We start from the raw sequence: 19989 nt of genomic DNA, 5'->3' as shown, positions 1-19989 counted from the left end.
ACAATGACAACTGACTACAGAAAGACTGCAAGCTTTCTCAATTGTTATTTTGCATCTTTTTTTCTCTTTCTCTACCTAATAGAGTGAGTGCTTTTGGATTGGAAAGAATAGAATAAAACTGACTATTGAGGAAGCGGTGTGGAAAAAGTAGTAGTTATGGAGAGGACCTGATTTCAAGTCCTCACCTCTAATAACTACTATTTTATGACCTTGGATTCATTTCTTGTCATCTCTGGACCTCTGTTTTCTTATTTGTAAAATGAGAGCTAGATGAGAGGGATAATGAGATACCTTCTAGTCCTATATCTATGAAAAAGGAAATAGTAAGAAAGCACTTACCAGCTGTCTAAGAAGATGAATGTCCTTAGGCAATAACAGCTATAGTTATCATTTTCAAAGGACTTTAAGATTTTCCTAAGACTTTGAAGCCTTTTTCTCATTCAATCTTCCCAACAATCCAGTGAGTTAGGTTCTATTATTATATCCATTTTACATATGAGAAAACAACTTGAAGGAGATTAAATATTGTATCCAGAATCACTGAGCTAGTAAGTGTATGAGGCAGGATTTGAACTCAGGTCTTGTAGCCCTCAGGTCTTAAGTCATACTAGCTCTCCAGAAGATGTAATTTAATAAGAGTATGTGCAGTTACTCATACCTCTTTAAATAATGAACTTCCTTAGTGCAGGATAATATCATTCAAGGCCAAGTTAGCTTACACAGTGGATAGAGAGCTAGGTTGGAGGTCAGTAACACTCATCTTCCCAAGTTCGATTCTGACCTCAGATACTTCCTAACGGTGTGACCCTGAGCAAGTCACTGAACCCTGTTTGTCTCAGTTTCCTAATCTATAAAATGAACTAGAGAAGGAAATGGAAAACTATTCCAATATCTATGGCAAGAAAATCCCATTGGGGTTATAAAGAGTCAGATATGACTGAAAATGACTGAACATAAGGTCTCTGCAGTCCACATTTTGTGTGAAATAGGGCTTTTAGTGAATTGGCAGGTCTGTATGAATCAATGATCTGATACGGGAAACAAAGAAGGATTACAATCTGAGGTTATATTTAGAGGGTTATAGTGATGAGGGATGAGGAGATGATAATACCTCAACCCTGACAATGGTACATCTGGGTTAATGGGTTCCATATTTGGTAGCACATTTTGAGAACATTAATGAATTAAAAAGTGTTTTGTTATTTTTAAAAATGAGGAAGGCCGAGATTAAAAGGGAGAATAGTATTTTAATAAAAGCCGTGCTGATAGAGATAAAAATCATTAGACCACACACCTGTAAGTATTCAAACTGCCGCCTCAGCCATTTTACCTTTCGTATCTACACGTGCCCAGGTAGCTAAAGAGGAAGTTCAAAGTCACTTCCCAATATTTAAAGCCATTCCTCACCTTGAAGAAGTAATCCAAAACAGGAAACCCATTTGGACGACGGGAAATGTAGTTCCAAGGTCCCCCACAGGTCCACAGAAGTTTGTCAAACACTATATTGATACATATATTGAGGTTCAATCCTTCCAAATAGAACCCCAGGTGATTTTAACTAACACATTACCCCCTTGTGATCCTTTGGGAGATAAATCTTCCCAATGGATCAGGAAAACAATCAAATTAGAGTTTACAATAATTTAGAGAAAAAAGGGAGAAAGAACAAAACCAATGTTCAGTACATTGACAAAAAACCATTAAGGGGGCAGTCCCCCTTTCTGGCATAAATTGTCCATTCAAAATAAATGCATCCAACTCATTCAACCCCCATAGTTCAAATCAACTGCACCACAAAGTTCAAATTTGGATCTTCATGATCCAGTGAAGGCTCTTCAGGCATCTTTTGGTGCCTCCACTAAACAGGTTCATTGTCTGGATTCTGGGGAGATGGCAAAATCCTTATCCTGAAATTCCTCTCAAAGAATGTAAACTTTACATTATAGATTACAAAACATACATTTTTTTTTTCTGATTTTAAATAACACAGTTTAAAGGGTGGTGAAGGACCATGAATTCATGACATATGAGTAATGTTTGAAGACATCTGCTCTGGTTATTCTGGAGAAGAGAAGAGAAGACAAAGGAACATCTTGGTCCTTAAGTATTTAAATCTCTGTTAAGTAAGAGATGGATTAGGAACTTTTCTGCTTGACCTCAAAGGGCAGAACTAGGGCCAATTGCATGAAAGGAAGAGTTACAAAAAGGCAAAATTAGGAATGAGGTCAAGAAAAGCTTCTTTGGATGAGAGTTTTCCACAAACTCAGCAATAAAACTTTCCACATTCTGCAGTAAACTGAATCACGAGGTGCTGAGGAGGATCTTTGTTTCAGATCTCCAAGCAAAGGCAGAGTAATTGTTTATCATATATGAAGAGCACTGGAGCAGATGCTGGTCTAGATCATCTCCAAGGTCCTTTCTGATTTTTCTGAAATTATGTGATTCTATAGAGATAATATGAAATAAGTCTGTAAATTGAGGGTGGCACTAGATTAGGGAGGGCCCTGTTTGCCTTTTAAATGGCTTGAATTTTATCTCTTAAATAATTTGATCCAATTCAATGAAGTCAGCATCTTTTGCACATTATTATGTCTTATGTTAGACCCTGGGGATAGAGAGATGTAATGAAAATCACCCTTACCCTAATGGAGTTCTCAGTCTCCCAGGGCAGGAGAGGAGAGGGAGCTGTAATATCTAGATCAACCTGTATATAAAGGTTGAAGTGGGAGCAGTAGAGAGTGGTAGCAGGAAGACCATCTCCAAGAGTCTGGGAGTGATATGGACCTCTTCTGGGGTGGTAGCAGTGGAAAGAGTGAAGGGAGCATGGCCACAAAGATATGGTGGGAGGATCAAATAAACTAGAATGAATAATGGATCAGATAAGGGGTGGGGAAGAAAAGTCAAAGGTAATTCCAAGGTTCTGAACACCAGAGACTGAATGAATGGTGGTATCACAGACAGAGATGGAGAAATTAGGAGAAAAACAAGCACATTGAGTGAAAAGGGCAATGAGTTTGATCTGGTATGGTTTGGCAATTGCTGGGCAGCTACAAGTAACCTAGTTGCTCATACTTCTATTCTTTAGAAAGGCAGATTGGCACAGTACATTTGGAGTTAAAGGCCTGGGTTCAAATCCTGATTATACCACTTGCTACTTGTGTGACCCAAAGCAACTCAGTTTCCCCATCTGTGAAATGAAACAGTTGGATGAAATTACCTCTAAAGTTTCTTCTGTATATAAGTCTCTGATCCTAGAATCAAATTCTTGTTTGATAATAATCTCCCAGAAGTCAACATTGACTGCCAGAGAGGATAATAGAGGATCTATCTAATAGGACAGCAGTTGACATTGATCTTTTTTTTAACCTTTGAGAAGTGTAGTGTATAAAATCTTTCAACCATGCTTTCATGGCTGCCAGCTGGCAATTGCCCATTTAGAACTCAGAACCTAGCATGAGACCTAGGCGGGTGCCACATTGGCAGTTTGTAGTGTGGGTATAAAAGAAGGGTCCCAGACCCTTGACTTCTCTTCTTCTAGGCTACACTCTGGGAGAGGGAGGAGGAATGTGGGACTGGGCCCCGGGTGGTTTGGGTTTAGATTTCCTTAGGCAGGTAGGCACAACTGCCATTGTTAGTCAACTACCAACAGCTCTTTGGCAAACCCAACAACCCTTATAAGAAACAAGAGTGTTTCTATCCTTAAGACATCACCATCTGACCCAGGGCTTACAGCCCTGGGTCAGCAACCAAGCTTATCAGAGTTAAGTCTACCCCAAATGCATTCTTTTCTTCTGTACCACAAGAAGACCTTCAGTATTTATTATAGTAGTTAATTGAAGTTAGTCATCTCAAGATCTTAGCTTACCTTACCCACTTACTAAACCCTCTTATCTAATTCAATTTATCACCAATAAACCCCTTTGACTTATAAGCTCAAAGATCTTGAAGTCATTGCCTTACCTTAGCTGAAGACCAAGTAAACGTGATTTGTCTGAACATTCTATAAGCTACAGCTGATAAACTCCATTAAGCAGTTAGGTCCAAGAAGTGCTAACCTCCTTCCTGCTTGACCTCACCTATTGTCAATAGGATTACTACCATTTCTTAGGGCAGGGCTATAGAATTCTGAGCTTAAAGAGGCTAGGCTTTGCTAGGGAGTGATTTTCAACCATTTTTTCAGCTAGTTTGGGTCCAGGACTCCTGGTGCATATATTACTCTCTACTCCAGCCTAGAGACATGGGGACTGGCCTAATTCCATCCTCCACACTACTCCTGCATGGCAGCCAGCCCCTTTACATTATAGTTTGGCGAGCACAGCTAGGTCAAAAACCTACTTTGTTTCAACTAATTAACACCTACAAAGATGGCTGTAGCCAGGATGGCTTTTATAATTGCCAGTTTCTCTTTGTTTCTTTGGACAGTGATGCAGGGAGCCTATCAATTTTGGTTTCATAAGTTCCCTCAATTTTTACTTAGGAAGCTTTTGATTTATGATTATTACTGCTGGTATGCTCTTACTCTTGCTGAGTTTGTCTGTTTCCTACCCACCATGGCTGCTATTTTTTTTTGCTACTTTCCAAGGTCTCGGGGCATTTAAAAAAGTATGTGGGGATTTCTGGGCATTTATGAGAACAACTAATCCAAGTCCTGCTGCTGCCATTAATTCAAACGATTTCTTGGTTAGAGAACTTACAGAGCAAGTTAGGTTGTTGGACCAAGCAGTCAAACAGATCCGCAAAGGGAGACAGTTGGATGAGCATACCATCCTCCAAATGGAAATCATTGAAACCAAACAAATGGGTACAGGTGCAGGTTTAGTGCCTAGAACAACCAAGAACAAGGTAACAGAAACAGAGACCACTGTTTCTGTTCTCCTGAACGTGGACAGAACAATTTTACAACCAGAAGCGGGGATTTTTGCATGTCAAATCCTACAAAGCCTTCACTCCAAATGATCTGGAGGTCCTCAGGCACTGTTTTCCTAAGTTCTACCTGAGCCCATTCAAGTCAATAAAAGAAATGAAGAGAGCGTTCACTCTTTTCAATCCTAGCTACACTACAGAAGTGATAGAAACCAAGGAGGTAATAAACCGTATTTCTGTTCCTCTAGGTCTGTGACCATGAGCTTCAGTGTCAATGTGAAGAAGGATGGCTACCTCCTAACTGTGACAACTCCGTTGTTGTCATCCGTGGGTATTCTTTACTTTGTTACTACTGTTATTAGTCTTTGACAATTCATGTCCATTTTTCTACCCTTTTCTAAGCAATGCATGCTTGGGTCTTTCTTTAAGGCTTATATACTAATCAAGTAAATAACCTGTTGGATGGATTCTGTAATAAATGAGCTTCAAGAATCCTGAAGATACATCCCATCTATTGTGATACTTTTGAGTTTGTGATGAGTTTTCCTCATACATCTCTGAACATCAGGTCTCTAAGCATCTTTGAGAGAAAGAAGCTATTCCATTTGAAGGGCAGCAAACAAGTGAAGTATCCCACCTCTAAGACCATTATTGATATGGTAGAGAACATAAACCCAGACATGAAATAATTTTGAAATTATCAAACCAGAATTTGATTCTAGGATCAGAGACTTATATAGGGAAGAAATTTTAGAGGTAATTTCATCCCAACTCTTTCATTTCACAGATGGGGAGATTGATTGTCTATAAGAGAGAGTCAAAGAGATGGCCAGCTTTACCTGACTGGTTGTTACACATTTGATAGCATTCAAAAATACAAAGAAACAGTAGCTAATTGGCTGACCCAGGAGTAGTTTCCAGGAAAAGACACATGACTTGCTTTAACTGTATAGTAGGAGAAAACTTCTCATGTACCCTGTATTAATCTTCAGATCTGACAGTTTCTGGTCAGCCTGACCCTGAGATAAGCCTTAAACAAATCTGGTCTCTAAGCAACAGTTCTGGCTTAGACATGCAAGTTTAGTTTCAAACAATTCCCTTAATTTCCCCCTGTTAAATCTTCAACATCCCTATACCAACAGAAGCAGTTACAGAAAGAGATAACAAGATTGAGGTCTAAAATAACCAAGTCAATGGAGGCATCTTCTTCACTGCTCACCTCATCACTTCAATAGAATTCCTTCAAGAAATTAGAGGGAGCAGATTGGTGGCAACTCACACTCGGGAGAATCAAATCAAATAAATAAGCATCAAGAGTTTTAAGTCAGGGAACTTAGATGTACCAGGAAATAAGTAGGCTACCCAATACAGAGACATTTCCCAGACATTGGAAAAACCACATATAGTCACAAACGCATTTTATTTTATTTTATCTTATTTTTTTAAACCCTTACCTTTCATCTTAGAATCAATTAAGCTATATTTAATTAATTTATTTCATCTTGCATTTTAACTGTCACACATAGCTCTCTGATACTTAGTTTCTTTTTGTTTCTCTTTTCTTTTAATTTATTATTTGATTATTTGTTTTTAAGATTCTTTTCTTTTAATTTAAATTCCAAGTCCTCTCCATCAGTCTAGTACCTCCTTTGCCCAAAGAAAAAGCTTTTTTCATTAAGAGGCCTTTGAAATTGTCTTGGATCGTTGTCTTAGTCAGATCAGCTAATTTTTTCACAATTAATCATCATTACAATATTGCTATTACCGTGGACAATGTTCTGCTTCTGTTTACTTCACTTTGTGTTATTTCATATGAGTTTTCTCAGTTTTTTTCTAAAATCATCTTAATGCTTCTTTTTAAAAAATTATTTATTTAGAATATGTTTCCATGGTTACATGATTCATGATCTTTCCCTTCCCTTTTCCCTCCCCTCTCCCAGAGCTGGCAAGTGATTCCACTGGGTTACATGTATTATTGTTTAAAACCTATTTCCATATTATCCATATTTGTAATACAATGATCTTTTAAAACTGAAACCCCATTCATATACCCATCAAACAATATGACCAATCATATGTTTTTATTCTGCATATCTACTCCCACAGTTCTTTCTCTTGATGTGGATAGCGTTCTTTCCCATAAGTCCTTTGGGATTATTCTGGATCATTGCATTGTTATTAATAGCATCCACATGTTGGTATGTTCCCTCATTATTTTGAAAGACATCATTTATTGTTTCTATGATTTATTCTTTGACACTCATTATTTAGGATTAGATTAGTTTTCAATTAATCTATGATTTGTTCTTCCAAGGTCCTACAGTGAATGCAAATTTTAATATGTTATTGTCCCACAAGACTGAATTTAAACTACCCACTTTTCTGCATTTGTGCTTTTTAAAAAATATTTTTGTCATGATGCATGGTCAATTCTTTTGAAGTTGCATGTATAGCTGAGAAAAAGGTATATTTCTTTCCATTCCCATTAAGTTTTTTTTTTTTTATCAAGAGATGTAACATATATAACTTTTCTAAAATTCTATTTATCTCTTTAAGTTCCTTCATAATTTCAAAATATTTATCTAGTTTTAATAGAGGAAAGTTGAGGTCCCCTCTAAGTATACTTTTACTATATATTTTATCCTTTAACTCATTTAACTTTCCTGTGTACTTTTTGGATGCTATGCCATTTAGTTCATATATGTTTAGTATTACTCTTATTTAATTGTCTTGTAATAACTTTTAGCTAAAAAGAGTTTTCCTGATTATCTCATTTAACTGGGCTTGTTTTTGCTTTTGCTTTGTTTAAGACGAGATTTGCTACCCCTGTTATTTTTCTTAACTGAAAAATGCATCATCTTTCCATATAGAGAAATAAAGAGTTTAACCTTATTGAGTCCTTATTATTGCTCTTTCCTATTTATCTTTTCATTATTCTCTTGAGTCTTGTATTTGAAAGTTAAATGCTCAATTCAGCTCTGTTTCTTTTATCAGGAATGTTTGAAAGTCCTTTATTTCATTAAATTTCCATTTCCTTCATGTAGAATTTTACTCAGTTTTTTATTCTTGGTTGTAATTCTGCTCCTATCTTCTGGAATATCATTCTTTACCATGATAGCTGTTAAATCTTACATGATCTTAACTTGAGCCCCATTGTTTTTGAATGTTTTTATTTTTATCTGGTTGCTTTTAGTATTTTCTACTTGGCTTTGGAGTTCTGGAATTTCACTATAATATCCCTGGGAGCTTTCATTTTGGGATCTCATTCAGGAGATGATTGGTAGATTCTTTTAATTTCTATTTTATTCTGTAGTTCCAGGATATTAGGGTAATTTTCCATCCTAATGTTTTGAAATATGATGTCTAAGGCTTTTTTTTTAATCATGACTTTCAGATAGTTCATTAATTCCTTCCTTTCTTTCTTCCTTCTTTCCATCCTTCTTTTTTCATTGTCATAAGAATTCCAAGGTTAGGAAACTTCCTTTAAAAATAAAGGTTGATGTCTGATGCCTTTGAAGGTTGTACAGCATTATCATTTTTGCTTTATTACTGCTTTTAGTCTCTTGTTAGAGAAGTATCATCCTCTATCATTGCCTCATATCTACTTGCTCTATAAATCAGACCCCTGGTGGGTCTTCTAAACATTATCTCTTTTAGCCTAATGATATTATAAGAAGAATTCTTAAAGAAAGGGAATTAAATGCATAAACAAAATAATGACACAAGTTTGGGGCATTCACAAAGCATTTTGCCCATGCATGTCTTCACTACAGAAAGTAGATACTGGAGAAGAAAAGTTGAGTTTTGCCAAGTAAAATGTTCCATTCAAAGTAACATTCCCTACTTATTAATTTATAACCTTTAAGGTCACAGTTCTAATTTTGAGGACTTCATGAAATGTTCTTTTAATTGATGAGGTTAACGTTCCTCCTTTCCTTCTTATATAGTATCAAACAGAAGTTTGTGAGTCTTTCATGGTCTTCCACACTTGGCAGCTCACTAAAGAAAGAAACAGTAAAGTCTTAAATAGGTTAACATTTTAAAAAAAGCAGCTGCTTTTTAAAATTGCAAACTCCTTCACAAGCACGGTTATATTGATAAACGTTTAACTAAAAAATCTTTATGCAAAAATAACAATAACATATGCCAGCCAAAAACTAGATGGAGTTATTAACATTTTCTCCATTTCTTTCTTAAGCCTACACTATCAACAAAACAGGAAATCAAGTCCTGATTTATGTCATTACCAACTTCTGCGATGTAAATACTGACACTGAAAATTTGATGATTAGCTCTCACAAGCCAGTTTGAGTTAGCTCCTCAAACTTCTGTATGTGTCAGGGCACAACATGAAAACACTCACATCCTATTGAAGTCATAACAACTAAGACATGACTAAAAAACTACTGAACAAAAATTGAATCTTCCACGACAATTTTAAAGGGCAAGAAAGAGACGTGAAGAGTTTGAAATTCCACAGTCAAAACAGCCAAGTTCTTGGTCTGCAAATAGCATGATACCAACTACAATTTTTCTAGCATTTACATTCAAGAATCTAGAAATTTAAGCTTAAAACTCCTTGTCTCCCTGACTCTTCAAGGAAACAGATCTACCTCTTCCATCTCTTCAGATCAATTATTAGCTTTCTCATTTATAAAATGAATATCTTACACTGAAGTACCATCAGAGTCTCTTCCTTTTCTAAATTTACATCCCTGTGTTCCCCAAGAGACTTTATGGGATGATTAAATCTCTTCCATAAAAGAATACACTAGGCTATGATCAGGATTTGAGCTTTGGAAAGAAGTTGGGAAATACTTCCTCCTCAGCCATGCCTTGTCTTTGTTTCAGTATTTGTTCTCAGGGTAAATTGCTCCATCATGTTCTCAATGTTTCATATTTAGGCACTGCATTCTCAGTATTATAAATTTTATCATTGAATCCTCCAGATTGTAGACTTCTCCATTATAGTTTCAAAGTCAGAGCTTTCTCCATTCTGATTTCACTACTGTAGATATCTCTCCCATATCTTCAAGAATGTAGATTTTTCCATTGTCAATAAAATTTTAGATTTCTTTGCTATTTTCTGTACATTGTGGATTTCTCCTTTATGTTTTCAATGTTATAGATTTTTCCATTTGGTTCTATTTTTAAAACCCTTGCATTCTCTCAGAATCTATATTAAGTATGGGTTCTAAGGCACAGGAGTAGTAAGGACTACATAATTGGAGTAATGAATTGCCCAGGGTCACACACCTAGGAAGTATCTAAAGTCAAGTTTCAAACCAGGACTTTCCATCTCCAGGTCTAGCTTTCTATCCACTAGCTAGTTGTTTGCCCCCACTGTGTTCTTTAAATGTTATAGATTTATTCATATGTCCTCAGCAGTATAGATTTCTCCATCATGTTGTTAGAGTGTCATATCTCTCTTTAATATTCTCAACATTACAGATCTTTCCATTGTGATGGGTGTGCTGGTTGCACTCTCCATTGTAGTTCTCATTGCTGTAATTATCCTCCGGCATCAAAGCACAGCTAAGAGGAAAAAAGTTCAGAGGTAAGTCTATTCCCCCTGTGCCAGAGATTCTTACCCTGGTTTTGTGATGTTTGCAAGGCGAATCTACACACTCAGGGGTCCCAAAATTCTCACTGAAAAACTAATTAGTTCATTAAAAAAAAACAAGCCCTTATCTTTTGTCTTAGAATCAATACTAAGTATCAATTCCAAATCAGAAGAACAGTAAGGACTAAGTAATTTCCTAGTCAAATTTGAACCCAGGACCTCCCTTCCCCAGACCTGGCTCTCTATCCGCTGAGCCATTTAACTGCCCAGAGGCCATCTTTAATAATAAAATAAATATATGCCCCAAAGTACTTTGGGAATTAGAGAAGGAAAAGAATATCATAAAAATTAATCAAACTATGGTAGCAAGTTAACTTCCAAAAGACTGAATTATTATGTATAGAACTAAGAGGAAAAATAATTTTAACAAGTGAGCTGACAATATAGGGATAACATCTTAGTATTTATGAGGCTTACTTGATTCTCAAAGCAGTTCTTCAAAGAACTAGTCCAAGTACTATCATGCCAATTTCTGCAGAAAAAAAAAAAACTAAGGCACAAAGAAGTTGTGATTATTTTTTTTTGTTTTTTTTTTTAAAACCCTTGTACTTCAGTGTATTGTCTCATAGGTGGAAGAGTGGTAAGGGTGGGCAATGGGGGTCAAGTGACTTGCCCAGGGTCACACAGCTGGGAAGTGGCCGAGCCGGGTTTGAACCTAGGACCTCCTGTCTCTAGGCCTGACTCTCACTCCACTGACCTACCCAGCTGCCCCAGTTGTGATTATTTTTTGAATCACCGATAAATAACTTCTTAAGGAGCAGAGAATTGTAATAGAAATATAATTTGCTTTCATTGTATTTTTCATTCTCTTCCCCCATTGGCCCTAAGAGGTAGATAGAACCAATATTGTTATCCCCATTTTTCAGATCAGAAAAGTGAAGCAGAGATATAAAATGATGTCACTAGGATCACACATCCAGAAATCATGTGTCAGTCTTCTGTGTCAAAGAGAATCAAAATCCCCCCCCAAGACTCCTTGTAAATGTATTTACCATTCCCTTGACTTAATCAACTCTAGACACCAGAGAGACAAACACCCTGACAGAGGACAGGGCATGTGAGAAGGAGATGGTAGCTACCAGTAAGCAGAGAGCTGCCATTGAAGTCAGGAAGACCTGTAGCCAAGTTGCACCTTTAAACCTCGTGGCTCTAGTTCCATGATCAAGTCATTGAATCTCTCAGTGTTCTAATCAACTAAGACTTTGCATTATAGAGAAGGTGTCAACCTGTATTGGTTGAAGGAATTTTCTCTTGCAGGAGTTCTCTATGTCAATAGTATTTAGTAGATTCCATTTATAAATGCTTTCAGTTTTGTAAAATTCAAATATCATTTTGTTTCATCCTTACAATCCTGAGAGGTGGGTGCTAAAATTAATCCCACTAAACCAAAAAGGAAACTGAGGCAGATTGTGGTTAAGTTATTTTCTGGAGTCACACAGCTAGTTAGCATCTGAGGCTGGATTTGGACTCAGGTTTTCCTACCTCCAGGTTCCTCACTCTATGCACTGCTTCATCTAAGTGTCTATATCACCAGAATGCCAAGCAATGAAATTACAAGTCCAGTTCTGACTTTCTATCTATTTGGCATTTTTGTCAGGGACTAGGAATACACAAAAAGAAACAAAAGCTACCCCCAGCCTCTAGGACCTTATATTCTATTATTCACAGTGATTAATGAAGATTTAATAATGAACCACTCTTAACCCTAGCCAGTCCTGCCCCACTTCAGGCTCCAAACCAAGGCAATGGACACCAATGAGAAGACAACAGAATGTACAAAGTACACCTTCCCATGAGGTAAGCCATAGTTTGTGCTATAATTCCTTTGTCTCTCCTCAATTTTGGCACGTCATACTTCCTCATCCCTTACCCCTCACTCCTTGACCATTTTCATCCAAATCATGAAGCAATCAAAATCATCCTAAGTGCTTACTATGGGTTAAGTATATGCATGCACATGTACATGTAATATATTCATATATATGTGTATATATATATATATATATATATATATATATATATAGAGAGAGAGAGAGAGAGAGACAGACAGACAGACAGACAGACAGACAGACAGAGAGAGACAATGATAAAGGGAAAGTTGGAAGTTGAACTAGAGGAATCTGCTGCTAATGGGCTAAAAGGAAAGAGGAGAGACCCTTTCTAGATTGGGTGTTCCTGGCTAGTTCTTGAAGAAGGTGACATTTGCCATAGTTGTTAAAGGATTAATAAGATTTTAAATGGGCAAAGCTAGGAGAGAAAGAATTCCATGCAGAGCAAATGGCATGATTAAGGGCACAAAGACAGAAANCCCCTCACTCCTTGACCATTTTCATCCAAATCATGAAGCAATCAAAATCATCCTAAGTGCTTACTATGGGTTAAGTATATGCATGCACATGTACATGTAATATATTCATATATATGTGTATATATATATATATATATATATATATATATATATAGAGAGAGAGAGAGAGAGAGAGAGAGAGACAGACAGACAGACAGACAGACAGACAGAGAGAGAGAGACAATGATAAAGGGAAAGTTGGAAGTTGAACTAGAGGAATCTGCTGCTAATGGGCTAAAAGGAAAGAGGAGAGACCCTTTCTAGATTGGGTGTTCCTGGCTAGTTCTTGAAGAAGGTGACATTTGCCATAGTTGTTAAAGGATTAATAAGATTTTAAATGGGCAAAGCTAGGAGAGAAAGAATTCCATGCAGAGCAAATGGCATGATTAAGGGCACAAAGACAGAAAAATATAAATTACAGAGTAACAAATATAAAAATAGTTCATTTTGTTTAAAACATAGCACTCAATAAGTGAAATAAGAAGAGTGAATTGGAACAAGGCTGTGGATAGCAGTGAATTCTAAAATGAGGGATTTGGATTATATTATATAGGTACTAGGGAGTCAGTGAAGTATGACTTCAGGGATCTTATATTCAAATTTGGAGATATAAATATATAAAGCAATCAAGTTGTTTTGATCTGGGGAGCCACAGGGATAGTGGGTAGAGCCACAGTCCATCATCATACCTTCTCCAGAAGCAATGGTATCACTACCATGATTACCATTTCTAAAGCTAGAGCAAGAATGGGAAAGGAAATTCATGGCAACAGAAAGGATGGCAAGATGCCAACTTTGGGTAGCCTCTTGTATCTTGTGAATGGTTATATTGGATATGAAACATAATATAGAATCAGCTAGATGTAATGAGATATAAATGATTTAGCTAAAACAGAATTCATGTCAATTTTGTATTTGATGGAATGTTAGAGGAATGCTATTAGATATTCCTCAATGAAAGGAAGGGAAGTAGGAAGAAAGGAAGGAAGGAAGGAAGGAAGGAAGGGAGAGATAAAAAGTATTAATATTTTCCCTCTCTAATTTCCCTCTCTTCTGCATACATTTCTTTGCATATATTTTGTCTCACCTGATAGAATATATCTTTAGAACAAGAATTTTTCATTGTGTGTATTTGTATACTAAGTTCTTGGAACAGAGAGAGTCTTTTAATAATTACTTGCTGGTGGATGAATGAATTGATTAATTAGTATGAAAGGTAGATGCATCTCAGAGCTTTGTTGGTTCCAGAGTCTTCAACCTTTTTAAGTATTGCTTCTGAAGGAGCATCATTCATTTATGTGCAATATGTTGGTGTTGTTTCCTATATATATATATATATATATATATATATATATATATATATATATATACCACTTTTTAATCTAGATGGGTCCAATGAGTCCACCTATGTCTACACCTCCAACAGAAAATAATAAACCGCCTCTTTCTCTTGTAAGTATAATGATACCCTTCTTCCCTTTCCCCTCTTCTTAATTCTTAATTAATTAATTATCTTCCATTCTAATTTGAGAAACTTTCTTTAATATCACTATTAGACATATTTACCTATTGTCTTATTCATTAGAATGTAAACTCTTTGAGGATGGGGACTGGTTCTACTTTTTCTTTATATCCTCAGAACCTAGAACAATGACTAACATATAATCAGCCCCTGATTAATGCATACTGACTGATTAGACTTGCACAATGATTAAGCAAAGAGCAACTCTCTGTAGAGGATCTTTCTGCTTCCTTAGAGATGTCATAATCTACTGTTCTTACATCAGTATATAAGTGGGTCTGTACTTTATCTGAAATAGGCTCTTCCTCTGATGATGCAGATTACAATCACTTATTCTTAAGATTCTTCCAATTTCCTGCCAGAAATTTCCCCAAAGAAGAACTAATTTACATGCTGGAGCCCTTCCTTTAAGTCTTATAACCTACTGTGGCTACCAGAATGGCCCTTATGTGTTGCTATTCAATCATTCAGTCATGTCCAACTGTTCATGACCCCATTGACCATAGTCCACCAGACCCTTGTGTTGTCCACTGTGTCTCAAAATCTGTCCAAGCCTCTAGTCTTTGTTTCTATGACACTATTCATCCATATCATCCTCTGCTTTCCCCTTTTGCTTTTGCCTTCAATCTTTCCCAATATCAGTCTTTTCTAATGGGCCCTGCCTTCTAATTTCATGGCCAAATTATTTAGCTTCCAGCTTCAAGATTTGACTTTTCAATGAATAATCTGAATGAATTGCTTTAAATATTAGCCACCTTATTTGCACATAATCACCACAGGGTTCTACATTCTATGAGAGGAAATAGAAATGACACTTTAGATCATCTGGAAGACTGGATAGATCTGACCAAAACTAACTAGAGAAATTTAGAGATTATTTCAGGTAAGAAAATTGAGGTCCTGAGAGGTCTAAAGACTGATGTCACCCAATCCCTATGCCCACCACTGATAAGGAAAACAGTATTTTAAACAGTAAAATTCAACTAGTGGAAGAACATCTTCAAGATGCCTTTCACAGTTCCTTCAGTATTCAGCAGTTATCGCTGCCCCTCAAGTCACTATAGATGTTTTATATGTAGTGCCTTAGGCACCACCCTATCCCAAATGGGGCTCTACAAATAGCTACTGCAGGTTCAAAGTACTTTGTGGGTTTATATCCACAAATCCACATCAGAACATTGACCAGCAATATGTGGGTATGTGAATGTGTATCTGCTGGTCAGCCCGAGAACTCAATTATTTAAAAATAAAAGTATTTAATCAATTAGCAGAGAAAGACATTTTATCAGTAGAATATCTCCTCTTTGCCACCCAGGGTAAAACACATACACACACATACACACTCAAATATATGTCTCAGTGTGTCATATATGTTCATATGTATATATTTATGTATATATACACATATGCACTTAAGAGTGAACTTATACAGGGACCAAGGGACTCTCACATGGGAGGTTCGTGGTGGCCAACACTCCACCGTATCCCTCAGATAGCTGATGGCTTTGGGTGATATCACTGATCTGGCTTCTTACTGGACATGGACTTGATAGGGCAGATTTCTGTGCTGAGCTCTTCTGCTCCTGCTCGTCTGGTGGTGACTGTGGTACCTTTAGTTGAGATGAGCCCAGAAGATAATAGCAGGAAGAATGGCCAGAAGAGACAGCTGACCCAGCATCTACCCAAACATTGCTCAGCTAAATCTTACAAAAGTTAAAGAGTCCTATGCCCATCAGAACTGAGGTGAAACGGAACAATGAACCAGTGAAGCCTGGAAACCATTGCTAGGTGATATACTTCCTTTTTCAATTTAATTCCATTTTCTTAAATTAACAATATATTCTTTTTCCCTCCTCTCATCCCTGAAACGAATAACTTAAAAAAGAAAAAGGAAATACTCATAAAATTATGACTAGCCAAGTGAAGCAAATTCCAAAATGGGCCATTTCCAAAATTATATCTCATCCTACATTCATTAAAATCTGGCTCTTCATGAAAGTGATGAAACCTTGAGGGTCAGAGCTCATGAGAAGACAGACTCACATTTTTAAGCAATCTTCCTTTGAGGGTAAAAGTACTTGGAAAATTGATCTTCATTCAATATGTCCAGGTGTATAATCACATCCTTAAACTAACAGACTCTCCTTTTCTCCTAGCTAATTACAAAGCAAAATTTTCCACCAGCTCTGATTCCTACAACTAGATCGTCATTTGTTCACCCAGTAAGTAACTATTCACCACCACCAAATTATGCTGAATGATTCACTTTCTCTTCCGATGACAAGAGGAAGGGTATATTCCAAATCTAGGCTGAGGGCATTGTTTTGCCCTTTCATGTACATTTTCCACATTCAATTTTGTATCATGCTTATCTATATACATGAGCCGTGTGTGTTCTCTCTGTCTTCATAAGACCATAAGGAGAAGAAAGAGAGAATCACAGAATATGTGAGTCGGAAGGCAGAATCAGTGAATCTCTTGTATATCACATAGACCAATTATAACATTAGTAGCATTTGAGAGGTGCTTAAAGACCAAGAGGGTCCACCTCTACCGTCTCTCACAGCAGCCCATTCCAATTTTGGACAGCCTTAGACATTCTGGATTTTTTCTCCTGACACCAAGCCTAAATTTACTCCATTTGTAACTTCTACTCATTGCTCCTGCTTCTGTACTCAGGGTCCAAATAGAGCAAGTGGAATACTTAATAAATATGGCTCATGGGTTCCTTGAGAGTTTTCTTCTTCAGCCTAAAAACACTAAGTTCTTTCAATCTATCTTCAAAGGATATGGATTTAAGGACTGGCTCCATATTGGCTGCCTTCCTCTGAACACTATCCAGCTTCTCAGTTTCCTTAAATTATGTTCTCAGAATTGAATAAAATGATGCAGTTATGACCTGAAGAGGGAAGAATTCAGGACTATCCCTTTTCCATTACTGAAATCTATGGTCCTCCTAAAGTAGCCCACAAGTATCTCAGAATCAATGCCAAAATATATCTCTTTGTGGAGTTCAAGTTTTCCATTGCTTCACATATCTTTGTTTTCCCAAAATAATGGGATCCTAGATCCAAGATCAGAAACTACAGAGACGCCATCTAGTCCAAAGACCTCATTTTACAAATGAGGAAACTAAAGTGCAAAAGAGATTAAGTGACTTGGCCAAGATAATACAACTGGTAGGTATGGGTATGAGGGAAAAGGATTGGAGCCCACATTCTCTAAGTTCAGAGTCAATATTCTCTCTCATCATTTGAGACAGTATTTGGATTGAGAAGAGATCTAGATTTGAACTAACCACCTGTATGGCTTCTCTCCTATCCTCCTTTCACAGTCTAGAAAATTAAGAGGTTGGACTGGATAATGTTTAGGGTTTTTCTATCTTGAATTAACGTGTTTTTTTTAATCATTCTTCTCTGTTGAATTCAGCTCTCTCCATCTTCTAATGACTTTGAATTATTATACAGTAATAATGATCGTGCCAGTTTTACACAAGGCCCCAGAGAACACGTCTATAATAGCTTGTTTCAAGTCTATGAGGTCTGCATCCAAATCTACATTTGAAAGGCAGTATTTCACACTTGTACTTATAAACTATTTAAGTTTCTCAGAAGTGATGAATGAAAAAATGGCAGCATTTCCCTTTCTTGTTTTCAAACATAAATTTCTGGCTGCATCTAAGATAACAAAAGCCTGGACAAACACTCTCTATCATATAGCGCTCCTGAATGCTAAGCATAGAGAGAGAATGCTGGAGTTGGAGGAGAAAGACTTAGGTTCAGAACTCTCTTAGACACCAATTGTCTGACCCTTGGCTAGTCATAGGCTCAGATACCGAAAACTAGAAGGAAATTCAGAGATCATCTAGTTCGGGGCTCAGCAACGTATGGCTCTTTCTGCAGGAGCCATAAAGTCCATTTTTTTTTCAGGCGCTGTTACAGGAGCCACACTGTGAGCACTGTACAGCTCTCACAAAATTACATTTAAAAAAATGTGGGGTTTATGGCTCTCACGGCCAAAAAGGTTGCCAACCCCTGATCTAGTTCATCCCCATCATCTTACAGATGAAGAAACTGAGACCCAGAGTGATTAAATGACTTGTCCAGTGACTTCAGATTTGATCCTAGATCCTTTAATTCTTGTGCTAGTATTCTACATTGTACCACAAAGCCCCAAATTATTTTGTATTGCTAAACCTTAGTTTATTCCTGTGTAAAGTGGGATTCCTATCTAATATCAGAGAATTGTTGTAAGAACTAGATGAGATGATGTTTTACCACTATTAGAAATGCTATGTAAATTTGATCTTTTATTACTAGCTAGCACTCTATATTTTTGTGAAAAGAACTGAATAGATCCAGGGCTTAAACAATCCTGGGATGGATGCCAACAACACCTATGTCACTTTCGGCAGCTGTTCCCCTCACTCCAACTGTCCACAGTCTCCACACTGTGAAGCTTGGACAACAGTCAGCAATAAGAGGGAAGAGGAAACCTTCTAGCCCACAAAATCTCAGGCTGATGGAGTGGGACCAGTGAGACACCTTGAGAAAGATGCTTTGTAATCCTTAAAGTGGTAGGGAGAATAAACAGGGCACAGGCTTTGGGAGTCAAGAAGACATTGAGTTTGAATTCTGCCTCAGCCTCTAATTTAGCTGTATGACTTTGGACAAGCCACCTAAACTCTCTAAGATTCATTTTGTCACCTGTAAAATGAGAGTTAGGATAACACTTACCTCAAAAGGTTATTGTAAGAATAAAATAAGATGAGAGATAGATAGATCTAGATATCACTTTGAAAACCCTAAAGCGTTTGATAGATGTTTGTTATTAACTCATTATAATTATGATTTTTTCCCTTGCTACCTTATTGTCTAGTAAGGCATTCTAATAACTCTATTTACTGTGTATATTAAACTCTTAGAGTCACTTTACCACCACTTTCATTTGAACATTTTGATGATCTTATAGGTAATTGCTTATTGGCAATATTATGCCCATTTTACAGGTAAGGAAACACTGAGTCAAAGAGAATGAGTTTTTTTCTTCAGAGTCATGCAATTAGTTCATGCCAGAGGTGGGATTTGAACCACATATTCTTGACCCCAGGTTCAGCACAGTTTCCATTCTTCTAAGATGCCCACCTTCTCTTCTTCCCTGGATTCCTTGTTGAACTCCAACCTTAAATCCCTACCCTACCTTTGGTGACCTTTATTGATAATGTGAATCTTGTCTCTTTACCCATGAATGAGTCTCAACAAGACTGAATGTTCAAACTGGGTTAGTAAAACAGATTACCGTTATCTCTAGAAAACTCTCATGTTGATCAATTTCTAGTTAAAATATTCACGTGATGGTTACTTGTTGGGAAATTCATTCATGCCAAAGCTTTTTCTTTTTTTAGGGCACTCATCCCCAAGTATGAAGCATCTGCCAAGGATGGAGGAACATTCCAGAAACCCAGAAACTACGACCAGAAGATGGATGGGGAAAAAAAAAGACTTCCACTCGTTTTTCAGGACCAAGGCTCTGGAGGATTTTAATAGTTTAGACATTTGATCTTCAAGAGAAAGAAGCCCTGGTGGAACAAGGACAAGACTGTCACAGTGCTCCAGAATACCTTTGTGGAAGAAA

The 19989-nt window shown here is 37.0% G+C and overlaps 1 protein-coding gene across 1 annotated transcript in view; it reads left to right on the top strand.

Annotated features, from left to right (window-relative positions):
• ADAM28 (ADAM metallopeptidase domain 28) overlaps positions 1–19780 on the top strand; it is a 140763-nt gene extending 120983 nt beyond the window's left edge. The window contains exons 18-23 of the mRNA XM_044659258.1: positions 5112–5190; positions 10315–10420; positions 12196–12283; positions 14220–14285; positions 16512–16577; positions 19760–19780. Of these exons, the coding sequence (XP_044515193.1) occupies positions 5112–5190; positions 10315–10420; positions 12196–12283; positions 14220–14285; positions 16512–16577; positions 19760–19780 (426 nt within the window). The remainder of the gene's footprint in view (positions 1–5111; positions 5191–10314; positions 10421–12195; positions 12284–14219; positions 14286–16511; positions 16578–19759) is intronic.
• Positions 19781–19989: the final 209 nt, after the last annotated feature.

The sequence above is a fragment of the Gracilinanus agilis genome, chromosome 2 (genome assembly GCF_016433145.1).
Source record: "Gracilinanus agilis isolate LMUSP501 chromosome 2, AgileGrace, whole genome shotgun sequence".
Classification (NCBI taxonomy): domain Eukaryota; kingdom Metazoa; phylum Chordata; class Mammalia; order Didelphimorphia; family Didelphidae; genus Gracilinanus; species Gracilinanus agilis.
This window is presented reverse-complemented; position numbering and strand designations above follow the sequence as displayed.